We start from the raw sequence: 13,091 nt of genomic DNA, 5'->3' as shown, positions 1-13,091 counted from the left end.
TACGATATTCTAATGATAAGAAGTGATTTACACTCCCACCCTAGCCAACATTTTGTTATAGCCTCAAATTGTATACTTCAAATTGTATCCTTGCCTCTTGATTTCAATGTGTATGCAGCGAATTTCTTGCCGATAATGACTCTCACCCATTGCAAAGCTTTGGCCACCGTTGAAGCATCAGCATTATCACTCACCTGAAGCTGAAAGGTCCGTGAACATTTCTAGGGCTTTTGAAGAACATTACGTTTCCCCGTGTGTTTAACTCTTACGAACCAAATCATAAAATTAATAGTGTAGAAATTTCTATTTTGTATCGTATTTGATGCTTTGTTGTCGACTATACATGTAGAAAACGTCATTTTGAAATCATATCGAAGCTTTCGGGTTGCAAATACAGAATTCCAAATGTTAGCTTAACGCAAATAAGAATTACATATATTTCATTGAACTAGTTCAGATCTAAGGATTTGTTTGTAGATTTTACATACTTACATTCTTACAACATCCGATTTTTACATGGTATTACCTAACTAGCCATACAAGTGATATTTGGAGCCTACATAAATCAAAAAGAGGCTGGTAACACGACCTATGGAAGGCAAGCCGCCAATTGTCATGTCTGGGCCACATCTTTTAAAACCCAACAAGCCTTTACTTATCCTATTCAATATAGAGAGCACATATCCATTTATTTTCTTCTCTTCCCCTGCCACAACAGTATGATCTGCTTCAATAAAAGCAATGCAAAACCTTCTATGTAATCCAAGATGGAACTTAACTCTTAGAAAGAATGCATACCGTGCTTGCGTAATCATCCATGGTTAACTGCTTCCGCTTCTTCAAAGATGGACTCTCTGTCTGTCTTGCCAAAGCACGCTTTGATGGGGTCATGTTCTGCAAGATTTGTTAAATGAGTATGACAACAATTAATATTTGAATTCTATACTATTTACACATAATATGAAGAAAACTAACTTTAGCAAGTTTCTTCTCTTTGCGAGCTTGTCTTTCCCTCTCATCATATTCTTGGTTTTCCTTTTCTACCAGACGAATGAGGGTGTCACACCTTCTCGCCAGTTCCTGAGTTGTGCGTGACTTAACAAACCAATCAAATCGAAACAAGGGTGAAGTTCGAAATGCCGCCTTTAACTCATCCCAATTCCCATAGCCAAGTTTGTGAACCATGCATATCTGGAAATTTACAGCAAAATAACTTTTTTAGAAACCAATAGAAGGATGGTGGGGTGGAGCTAGATCTAGAAAAAAAATTGAAAGACAAAAAAAGCGTACCATGAATCTGTCACATTCTTCATTGTACAACTTCCCTTTGTTTTGCCCATACTGTATCTTTAACTCTAGCCAAGGATTCTTGTAGCGGTCCAACTTTTTCCCAATAGCTTTCATGATCTCATCTTTCCGAGAAATTCTTGCCTCCCCCCTTTCAATGTTTTTAATAATTCTGTCATAATCTGCAGTGATTCAAAATGCACAAATCAGCTTACATTCTACACAAACTAATTTCCAGCTAAAATTGACACATCAATGACTACACACAACAACAAAGTCTTATCCCACTATGTGAATATCAATACAGAAATCTGCTGCATTTTACCACCAGGCATAAAATAAGTCAAAATCAAAATATCAATCACTCAAATAGCTGGGTATATGAAACAAGCAAAACTGATTTCCATACTAAAAGATTGTTCAATAGGCACATGGCTGTACCATTTAATTCCTTGTATCTTTCTTTGAAGACCTTCGCATATCTTTCAACTTCCTCCTCAGTTTTTCCTTCCATCTCAGAAGCAATACTTTTTATATCATTTCTGCCATATTTTTCACAGGCCCTAATGAAAGTATTAAAATCCCTCCGGCTCCAAGATGAAAATCCCTATATAAACAAAATACCAATGTTAAAAACAATACTACCCATGAAAGCTTAGTTTGCAAAAGGGGGGAAATATTTCACCTCTTCTAGCAAGCGCTCCTTTTCCTCCAATTCTTCAGCGGTTAATGGATCTCCCACCTCTAAACATTCATATCATCACAATTAAAATTAATGACATAAATGTAGAAAGGAGTCGACATACTAGTCTGGAGAGTGACCACGTACCTTCTGGTTCATCAACATCTATTGAGTCCTTTATCTGATTCTTCTGGTGTGCTTGCTGAAATTTTTAAAAATAATAATGCCACCAAACAATACCAACTCATTGAGCTAAACTTAAAACCTAAAAATGTGAACAAGCAAATTAATTTTGCCTACACCTACCATGAGATAGCGAACTTCCTTTTCGTACAGTTCACTCAACCTCTGTGTGTTGAAAAACTGGAAATCATGCCTGAAGGTCAAAGAAGAAAAGGTTATCAGTACGTACATAACATAGGTGTGATGTTATGAAAAAAATAAAAGCGTAGAAGCTTACAACTGGGGCATCCTAGGAATACGGGGCTCTTTTGGTTTAGTAGGACCACCCTGACGCATTGTTTGCTTGAAGTATTCAGACTCTGAGTAGCTTCAAGAAAGAAACCCCAGAAAAAGAGAACCAGCACACCATGTCATAAAAACAAAATATCAAATTCAACATGGATGAGTAGAATGTAAAGGCAAATGCTTACTTGCGCTTCCGCTCCCTTTTTGGTGGTTCAATCCAGTTCTCACTAACAATTTTTTTAATATCAAATCTGTTCTCATCCTTCACACAAAAGGAAATTGACATGCCAATGTCAGTTGAATAGATAAGGGGGAAGGGGAGAGAAGAGAAGGTTAATATAGAGCAATAAAAAGTTTCCAAAGTTAAAACAAAGTGTGATCTTTACCTTCTCATCATCAAAATCATATAACTCAGCAGCTACAAAAAGAAAACATCAGTATTAGTAACTCTAAACTACAAACAGCCGAAAGATTAAGTGAATATGGTATTTTAAGCTTATGGATCAGTTAGTTGTAGGTACATACTGTCATCCATCTTAAATTTGATGGCATCTTCAGTAAATTTCTTCATCTTGGCATCAAGCTCAGCAGTTGCCTCCTCTCCTTTAGCAATAATTCTATCAATATCCTCATCTGTAATTGTACTATCCTTGGAACTGAAAACCATTTCAGCCCCAAATCTAACCATTTGAAGCAACTCATCTTTATTTACCGCTGCACATGAAAGCCAGTGGAATCATATTAGAAAATCCATACATCTTGAAGCAAAGAAACAAGAAAAATCATCCATCAGATCCTTACTCTTCTGCTCAGCTAATCTCCCTTGCTGAATCACCAAAGCATCCAGTGCCAGCTTTTTGTAGGCCCTTTCAATGACTTTTTCTTCAATTGTATACTGTACCATTATCATGAGGAAATGAGGTGTTAACAAATAGAGTGAATAACGAATTGAAAAAGCAAAATAAAGTTTAAAATTGCTAACCTCAGTACAGAATCGGAAAACTTGAACTTCCTTCTTTTGACCAATCCTATGAGCACGATCCTGAGCCTGCAAGTCAACTTGTGGATTCCTGTTGTAAACCACCAACCGTGTAAAAAAATTAGGTACAGATACAAATCAGATGGCTGCGTCATGACTATATGAAATACTGACCAGTCACTGTCATACAGAATGACAACATCAGCAGTAGCAAGATTAATACCAAGACCTCCAGCGCGAGTAGATAATAGGAAGACAAATTTCTCACTTCCTGGTTTGTTGAAAGCATCAATGGAAGCATCTCGATCATCACCACCAGTATTTCCATCAATGCGACAATATTGATATCCACAAAACATTAAATAATCTTCAAGTATGTCTAGCAGCCTTGTCATCTGAGGAGAAATGCAAAAAATTAGGAACAGAAAAAAATTTGAAAGGCATAAGTGAGAGCAAAGAAAAACAGATTGCAGAAAGTAAAACATTCGATCATCAGCAACAAGAATCCTATTTCAACAGTAAAAAGATCTGACCTGAGAAAATATAAGGACCCTGGAATCACGCTCTTTCAATTTAGGAAGTAACTTATCCAAAAGAACCATTTTACCTGGAAGCAAATTTTTACAACATCAAATAATCTCAAATTTTATGGATCAACCTAAAAAGAACTTAAGCACTCTCTTAATATAAGTAGGGGATTACCAGCATTTGTAATGAGATGATCTCCTGTTGTGTAGGGAGGGCCGGGTTCAGCACCTTGGAAAAGATATGGATGATTACAACATTTGCGTAGTTGCATAGCTATGTTCAGGAGGCGTTTCCGTTCACCACCAGCATTTACAACCTCAAGATCCTTCTGAAGTAATGCTCTATAATACTGTTTCTGCATCTGGGACATGCCTACTTTAAGAATAGTTTCTTTTTTAGGTGGCAACCCTTTCTCAACATCTGATTTCAACCTTCGAAGGAGAAATGGCCGAAGGACCTTAATATACATAGAAAATGAAAATGTCAATTATTTACCAGATTAACATTAAGGACTTTCAACAATAAAAAGAAGGTTCAGTAATTAACCTTGTGTAATTGTTGAACAACCTCCTGTTGGTCATTTTCACCAGAAATTTGAAACCATTCATCGAAAGTTTCAGCAGAACTAAAAATTTCGGGCAGAAGAAAGTTGAGAAGAGACCAGAGTTCATGAAGATTATTCTGTACCATTAAAAGAGATAATAAGCACCAGCAAATACATGATGAAACATACACGCAAAAACAAGAGACAAGTTTCAAAACAAAGCAAAAATAATTATATGATTAAGAAATATAAGCTTCTAGACAGTTGAAAACCAACAACACCAAAGAACATCACTAAAGTTTTAACCAATTCAAAGTTATGAACCATCCAACTCTTCAATCAGGTTAAATCAATCTTAATTGACTGTTAACAAAAAATCTTATCAGAAAACATAATGCCCAATGCACCATCTCTAATGAAATTTTGCTATACCATACATTAAAGGTTTCCCAGAAGAATAGCAAATTATATTTTAAATATTATTTTCTTACTCCACTAGCAATTTCCACAACTGATGTTAATTACTCCCATCCACAACTACAAAAAGACAAATTTAGAATTTCAACAATGCAGCCCAACCCTCCATCACAGTTAACAGGTTCTTTACTTGAAGCTTATTGAAATTACGATAGAAAACAAATGAGATCATACAAATTACAATTATTTTGAAAAAAACTGGCATCACACCACCTGCATGTTAAGAGTTCCTACAGACCAACAAATTAAATAAAAATTACAATGACAAAAAACAGTTGTTCAAATGACTAGTGTTGCAGATAGTACAAGTAATACCTGAAGTGGTGTGCCAGTAATAAGGAGACGATAGTTTGTACTGTAGAGTCTCATTGTTTTCGACAGCAGGGAATTCTCATTTTTTATTCGATGAGCTTCATCAATAATTATGTAGCGCCAACTAAATCGACGCAACACAGACTTCTCCTTGATTGCCATTTCAAAACTTGTGACACAGACATCAAACCTCCCAGCAACCAGAAGTTCCTCTTTTATATGTCTCTGCAGCAAAGACAAAACCAGGAAAAACAGGTAAAACTACGTGCCAACTGTAACTTTTCCCAAAATAATTCAACCCTGAAAAAATGGTCTTACCCTTTCATCAGGGTTGCCAAGAAACTTAATTGCACGAAGAATGGGACAAAAGCGCCGAATTTCATTCATCCAATTTCCAAGAGTAGATTTTGGAGCAACCACCATATGAGGGCCTTTTATTCCTCTGAATTCATGCAAGTAACCTAATAAAGATATGGTTTGCAATGTTTTACCAAGCCCCTACAAATCAAATTTATTTGTCATGACTTGTTTAAATCAACTCATCAGCAACACCCAAGCCTTACTACTCTGGGTAAGATCAGATATCAAATTAGTTATGACAAAGCAATTGCATGTAATACAGCTAATTCAGTTTGGCACAATTGCAAGCCGACCAAACACATACCATTTCATCAGCCAGAATTCCATTTATTCCATTCTCATACAATCGTATGAGCCAGTTTAGTCCAGCCAGTTGGTAATCCCTCATCTTCCCTTGGATGCCTGTAATAAATTAAACATAAGCAATTAACGTTCATGACACATGAGCAACCTTCCCCCCAACAAAAAAACATGTTGATTTAATATGTCAACAACAAATATGAAAGCATCTAACAGGAAGGGTGCACAAGAAAAAGATTCCATGATAAATTTATTTATATAGCACATGTAGGCCAATGAGAAATTCAGAGACCAGAATGGAGGTTGTCTACCACCAAAACACAGATAGAATAGAATGTATGGCATATCTTCTCTAGAGGTTTATTCAATCAATGCATCCTTATCCAGCACTATGATACAAATGCACATATTTAACCTATAGAAGTCAATATTATAGTGCAACAGCAGAGTCGAGGGACCCTGTGTAACACAGTTTTACCCTCCTGCAACATTTGTTTAGTGTTTTTTTTGGGTAAAATACTCCACAGAAAAATTAGGCTTTAACATCTATTCTTTCACACATTATCAGACGATTTTCTCTCATGTTCTATTTTTTCTTCTTTGTTTAGACATCCCACCAAGTTCACATTCTGCTAAATTTTGATAAAAAAAATTTCTATTAACTTCAACATAATTTTTTAGAATTTTCACTACATTCTCATTGCTCCTACATTGATGGTGATTGTGTGTGTAAACTGAGACTTATTTATCATGAATTGCTTTAACTTTAGGTTTCCTGTTTTGTTTTGATTATACGTGTACTATAATTATTTAGTTTGTAATCAAATGCTTCTAAAATAGCAGTCATCACTATCGTGATATTGCAGCATCAATGTTAGCCACTAGGGCATCACCATCTCACTATAATAACTACAATTCCAAACATTTCCACAAACAGAGGAAAAGAGGGAAAAATAATAATTATGTCAAACCAGGCAATTATAGAACCATCACGTCTCATGCACAATTTAAAAATAAAGAACACTTACATGATGGTTGTGTCATGAGACGTGTGCTGGCTACACCATCTTCTTCTTCTTTAAGGTATTCTTCATCTTCCTCTTCCTCAGTAACTTTCGATGCATGGCGACCCCTTATTACACAAATTAAATGTTAGTATAAACCCTTTTAAGCAACACAAAGTAAGTTTCAACTCTTTAGTGCTCATATTTGAAATCAGTCCCTCTATCATACAATTTTTCCTCCTCTTCAATATTAGGGGGGATTTGGTGGAGAGAGAAAAGGGAGTTAAAACTTTTCAACCGTAATGACTAAAATACCCTACATATGATTTGAAATTTGAAATTCCAAGAATATAAAAGTATAATAATTTGTAAAACCATTTCCCTTCAATTCCTCTTAGCCAAATATAATCTCTAATCAAAATTCCTACCCTGCCTCAAACCAACAGTCCCTAGAGAGCATGTTGGAACTATGTATCAATTACTTGTTTAGTTGATGCTAGTTTATCTCTAAAACTTCCTAGACAGCCTACTACCTACTACTGTACAAGAAGTATATATAATAAATACCCTTTAAAAGAACATCAAACATTGAAGCAATGGAGACAGACTTGTGAGATTACTCGTGGAATTGCACAATTACATGATTTCGCAGTCCAAAACCGTAACACATGTAGTTATGAAATGGCAGAACCAGTGAGATCAACATGCTAGCTCACAAAAACGGCAGGATTGTGCAAGTTGAGTGAGCACGAAAATGGTTCTATTTTTGACATCCATTAAATTGGGTTTTGGGTTAAAACCCAAGCCCCATGGCTAAAAAAATAGTCACATTCTGCAGTTTTTCATCTACATAAACGACCCACAAACGTATGAAACAATTCCCACATCTTCGTCAATTGCTCTCCCTTGACTCCTTGAGACCTTGACATCTTTTCTTTGCTTTGCACGAAGCACACATATTATTACTCTACAGAATTGGTTTGGACTGACTCAGTCTCCTTGGGTACTTGTCCTCTCTTTTCCTGCACATTCTTCAACTATGCAAACATTCATTTCAAACCTCTAGATTTTGTGTTGCTCAGGTCCCTTTCGTGATTCTGTCCTCTCTTAAATTCTACTGTTGCATCATCAACATGGCTTCTAATCCTCCTTCTACAGCTACCACTGTCAATGATGGCATTGCTAGTGCCTTTGACAAAAATTACTCACTCTAAAATAGTGCCAAGAAATTCTCCTGTCAGTAAAACAGATGTGGTTTGTAAGCTTGGCTTAAATCTTGGTGGTGATCCAAGGAAAATTCAATGCAAATACTGTGCAAAGTCTTAACAGCAGGGGTTTATAGCTTCAAGCACCACTTGGAGGGAAATCAAAAGGAGGTGCTTCCAAAAGCGTGTCTGATGAAGTGAAAAAAAGAGATGTTTGACATTGATGTTGATGTTGGCAGCACCAGAAATATTTTAAAAAAGAGGGGAATTAGCTCACAGGTCACAATTAAGCAAAGATTTAAGAGAGATAAAAGAGAAACTGCTTGAAAGTATGTAGCAAGTTTTTCAACAAAAATGTCATACCATTTCATGTGGCAATGAGCAAAGTGTTTGGGAGAATGCTTGATTTAGTTTCAAAACATGGCCCTAGATTTAAGTACCCTTTGTACCACAAGATCAGCATAAAATATTTGGAGGAAGAGGTTCAGACAACAAAGAGTGCTTCGGAAGTTCACAAAAATGCATGAAAAAAAAAACAAGTTGCATCATTAATGACTGATGGGTGGACTGAAAAGAGAAGGAGAACTAGACTGTGAACTTTTAAGTAAACAGACCAAGGGGAATTGTCTTTCTGAAATCTATTGATGCCTCTGTCTGATAAGTTATTTAAAGATGATGGAAAACATTGTTGAAGAGGTTGGTGAAGAGAAATTGTTCAAATTATGATGGACAATAAAGCCAATCACAAAGCTATTGGTGACATGTTGATGAAGAACGAAAGAAGTTCTATTGGACCTGTGTGCGTTGATTTGATGCTAAAAGATTTTGAGAAGATACATGTTCCTCATTAGACGATTCCAAAAGGTAGACAGATTACTACTTATATTTATTCTACAAAATCTCTGCTTTTCTCTGCTGCAACACTTTAAAATGGAAGAGATTTGTTGAGGTCTTGCCACCTCTCATTTAACATTAGGGTGTCTTAATGAGAATAAGGGTCCTTTAATTAGAATGCTTACAAGTGATGAATGAAAGGTCGTTTTGCAAGAACAAGGGATGGAAAATCTACTTGGGGATGTGGTTTAACATAAAGAGTTTTGGAAGAATATTGTCATTTGTTTGAAGGGTGCCTTCCCTTTAATTCAAGTGGTACGAATGGTTGATTCAAAAGAGAAACCAGCCATGGTTTCATCTATAAGGCAATGGATCAAGCTAAGGCGATGCGGACATCCAATTCTACTGTTAGTTCTGTTTGGGAATCATATTATAAGGAGAGAATAGAGAAAGAGTTTAGTGGGGTTAACTATTATTCCAATTTAAAGTATTCTTCTAGAGCAAGGTGAATTACTGAACTCTAATTTAAATTATTCTTCTACTTTTAGTTATGAAGATGAATGGAATATTATTGATGAAAGGTGGGACAGCCAGCTCCATGGGCCTTTCCACACTGTAGGCTATTTTCTCAATCCTGAATTGCACTATGTTCGTAATTTCAAAGTTGATACAGAAGTTAAAATTGATCTACTGCAATGTATAAAAAAGATGGTGGTTGATCCCAAGGAATAACGATATATGAAGCTTGAAGATTTTAAGAACCAAAACAAGTTGTTTGGTAATCCCGTGGCTGTTAAGGCCACTGGGAAGAAGACTCTAGCAGTTTGGTCGGAGTCATATGGGATGAAAATAAAGAACTTCAACTTTTTGTCATACACGTGCTCAGTTTAACATGCAGCTCCTCTGGATGTGAGCATAATTGGAGTGAATTTGAGATGGTGAGATTTTAAAATTTTGACATTTGAAATTAAAAAAAAAATACTTGATTTACTAGTATTTGCTTATATGTTTGCATTTGAAATAATTAGGTCCAAACAAAGAGAAGAGATTATTCAAAACAGGATACAGTGAATGATGTATTTGTCATGGTTAAATCCAAATTGGGTGAGGAGACGTTCAATGATGAGTGGATTATGGAAAATGGTGATGCAGGGGATGACAATGAAGGCTAAAATGATACTCCAAATTCAAATGATGATGAAGACTTGATCAAGCTCAAGTTGAAGACTAAGAGGATGATTTATAGTCAATGTGGGATCTCCAACAAAGTTGTTAAACTCTAGAGGATGTTATTATTGAGGTTCTTCATGAAGGAGAAGGAGCAGATGAAGATCCCTTGACTTTTGATTTTAATTTGAAAGATTTATATTAGAGTTGGAGGTTTAGGCTTTAGCCATCTAGTTGTCTTCATGGCCAGTATTCTTTTTAGGCTACTTAAATAATTAGGCATTTAAGTTTTTTGTTTTGTTATTTATGACTTCATGACTTATGAGTTGGGACTTATTAGTTATTTTATTACTTATTTGAAATGCTTTCTTTCTTATATTTATAATGGATTTAAGTTTGATTACTTATTTAAAGTGTGGTTTTATTCTTTTATTATTTATGCTGTTTTATATCCATGCATATGAATTTATATTATATTTGTAAGTCCAGTAAGATCTTACTCCACAACTTAGGACTTTGTGAGTCTGTCCCTCTCCTATTTGACTACCTTACTCTGAAGATATAATTTATGGCCTAGTTTACATGAATTCTAGGAGCGTACCTTCCCCTTGACTTCTGAGAAGAAGTCTGATCACCTTTTGCAAAATGAGCAAACAGTTCAGTCTGCTGCAAGAGATACTTAAGACGCCCCTTTCCTCTGTTGTTCTGCATTATATCATATGTTGTTCATTTACTTAACAATCACATCAATACACCAGATAAAACAGGAGTTCGATTATGAACTAGACTTGCCATATCAGCATCTATGGCTGCATTTTGTTCATCCAGTATCTCCTGGATTTTCTGTTTCTTCAATTTTTGCATTTCCTTTAATCTATCCTTCTCTCGCTTGCTAATTGCAGGATCAACATTGTCCTCGCCCTGAAGTCAGACAAAAAATGCTTAGGCTTACTCTCAAACTCTTACTTCAACAAAAAAATCACATATAAGCCAAGCAAAAGCAAGTTCAATTCGCTAGCACGCTCCTCTCGCTGTAGGTCTTCAGCATGCACCGCATTTTCCCGGACGCACATGGCATGTAAACACAGAACTTCAAGTACAAAACAGTTTAGGAAGCAACTATAGTATGAACAAAGAAGAATGAAGCAGGAGAAAGAACTATAATCTACGGACAAGAACATAGTAAATGGAGTTTGACCTGGTCATCATCGGCTGCGGGATCTTCGTCGGAATCCGGAGGATTACCAGCGGCACCTTCATCGTCATCTTCGTCGGAACTGGCAGAGCGTGCCACCGCCTCGAGTTCCTCCTCATCTTCCTCTTCGTTGATCTGTTCGTTGACCAGCTCCTTTTCCTCCGACGAACTTGAAGCATTGGAGAGCGCTTCATCGGAAGATGAGTGAGTCTTGGAAGGTCTCGCCATGGATTCCAAAATTGATAACAAGGGTTTGATAGATAGATAAATTGAAAGAGGATTCTAAGTTTGAAGTAGCAGTGTAGTTGTAAGATTGGGGAAAGTAGGTAGTTCTTGGGTTTGTAGCCGTTGGATTAAGCGTAGATGTGCGATTACCGCACAGAAGGGAAATGGGAAATTTCCGCGCCATTGATATGGAAATGGACTTTGCCGCTCAGGCCCAACTACGTGAGGCCCAACCTGTGGAAAAAGGTTTGGAAATTTCTTCCTGCACCTATCCATTTTGACATACACCCTATCATTTTCTCAAATTCCAAAATTATCCTTATTCTGGATATGAAAATCCAGAACAAAGTAAATAAAATTCAAAAATAAAAAATACATTCCGAACAAAAATATCCGGAACAAAAAAATTAAAAATACATTCCAGATAAAAATTTCCAAAATTAAAAAATGTGTTCCAATATCAAAATCTAAAATATTTTCGGATTAAAGGTTCTAAAAGTAATTTTTATTTACACCCTCTTTTGTGTAAGGTTTTTCATCATTTGAAAAGAGGTTTTTTGTCATTTTCAATAATAGATTACTAAAATAATAACAAAAATATTAATAATTTATAGAATACTAAAAGTTAAAAGAATTATAAAAAAATTTAAAAATTTAAAAATAAAAAATAAAAGTAAATTATAGCAATAATAATAAAATTAAAATTATTAACTAATAATAAAATTATATATTTTTTTATTTAGTTAGAATTAATTTATAACAATAAGAATAAATTAGTTATTATATATACATATATTATTTTATATTTTTTAAAAATTTATTATATCTATTAAATTATTTTAAATTTTTCATATTTTCTTTAATTCAAACAATCTCACTTTTCATCATCATTATTTTTTTTTTCAATTATTTTAAATCTATCTTTTAATCCAAAGAAACCATAAAAAATTATATAAATTATAATAACACTTTTTAATATTTCTACAAATTATAATTACTTTCTATTTTTCTACCACAATTATCTTCTTAGTTAAAAAGTCGTACCTATAATATTTTTAAAATTAAAGAGTATAATTATAATATTTAAAATTTAAAGAGTGCATGCATAATAAAAATATATATTTTTAAAACAAAATGAGATTTGTATACAACTTAAAAATTAGGAGATAAATTAATCAAAAGAAACTATTCAGTTACCCATACATTATTTGAACCATCTTGTTTTCATACATCTTCTAAAACGACTTGTATCTAACTATTTGGTTTAAGATAAATAAATAAAAGATATGAAAGATAATCAGAAATTTATACCAAAACTAAACAATACGATGCATCTCCTTTTTTTTTATCTAAAAAAAGGGTTCAAAAACCCTAAAAAATTCCAATACAACAAAAACATGTTTATACGTCAATAAAATATATCTTACCACTAATATCAGATAAAATAGAAAAAATATGAAAAAAAAAATCCAATCATTAAATTATACTTTAAATATAACTCAACTTCATAATAAACTTTAAATA

General features: G+C 34.6%; 1 protein-coding gene across 1 annotated transcript; it reads right to left on the bottom strand.

Annotated features, from left to right (window-relative positions):
• Positions 1 to 346: 346 nt before the first annotated feature.
• On the bottom strand, positions 347 to 11,727 carry LOC137832354 (ISWI chromatin-remodeling complex ATPase CHR11). The gene is made up of 25 exons (XM_068640477.2): positions 11,346 to 11,727; positions 10,940 to 11,068; positions 10,749 to 10,852; positions 6,966 to 7,069; positions 5,942 to 6,039; positions 5,596 to 5,775; positions 5,281 to 5,502; positions 4,491 to 4,625; positions 4,119 to 4,401; positions 3,950 to 4,023; positions 3,591 to 3,811; positions 3,420 to 3,507; positions 3,239 to 3,332; positions 2,963 to 3,151; positions 2,824 to 2,855; positions 2,623 to 2,699; positions 2,430 to 2,519; positions 2,276 to 2,345; positions 2,117 to 2,171; positions 1,973 to 2,031; positions 1,729 to 1,894; positions 1,291 to 1,469; positions 976 to 1,191; positions 799 to 894; positions 347 to 706 (listed from the first exon to the last, which is right to left on the bottom strand). Exons 1-25 carry the CDS (start codon positions 11,568 to 11,570, stop codon positions 689 to 691), a joined length of 3,204 nt encoding a protein of 1,067 aa, XP_068496578.1. The 5' UTR covers positions 11,571 to 11,727; the 3' UTR covers positions 347 to 688.
• Positions 11,728 to 13,091: the final 1,364 nt, after the last annotated feature.

The sequence above is a fragment of the Phaseolus vulgaris genome, chromosome 6 (assembly GCF_051622355.1).
Source record: "Phaseolus vulgaris cultivar YP4 chromosome 6, ASM5162235v1, whole genome shotgun sequence".
Classification (NCBI taxonomy): Eukaryota; Viridiplantae; Streptophyta; class Magnoliopsida; order Fabales; family Fabaceae; genus Phaseolus; species Phaseolus vulgaris.
The sequence above is the reverse complement of the archived record's forward strand: the minus strand, read 5'-3'. Positions and strand labels throughout refer to the sequence as shown.

Bases quoted from the DNA above. Each gene is read 5' to 3' on its own strand.
- LOC137832354 (XM_068640477.2), bottom strand. From the start codon at position 11,570: ATGGCGAGACCTTCCAAGACTCACTCATCTTCCGATGAAGCGCTCTCC. The intron at 6,040-6,965 runs GTAAGTGTTCTT...AATTTATTACAG, and splicing joins TCTCATGACACAACCATCAT to GCATCCAAGGGAAGATGAGG. The intron at 2,346-2,429 runs GTAAGCTTCTAC...TTTGACCTTCAG, and splicing joins ATTCCTAGGATGCCCCAGTT to GCATGATTTCCAGTTTTTCA.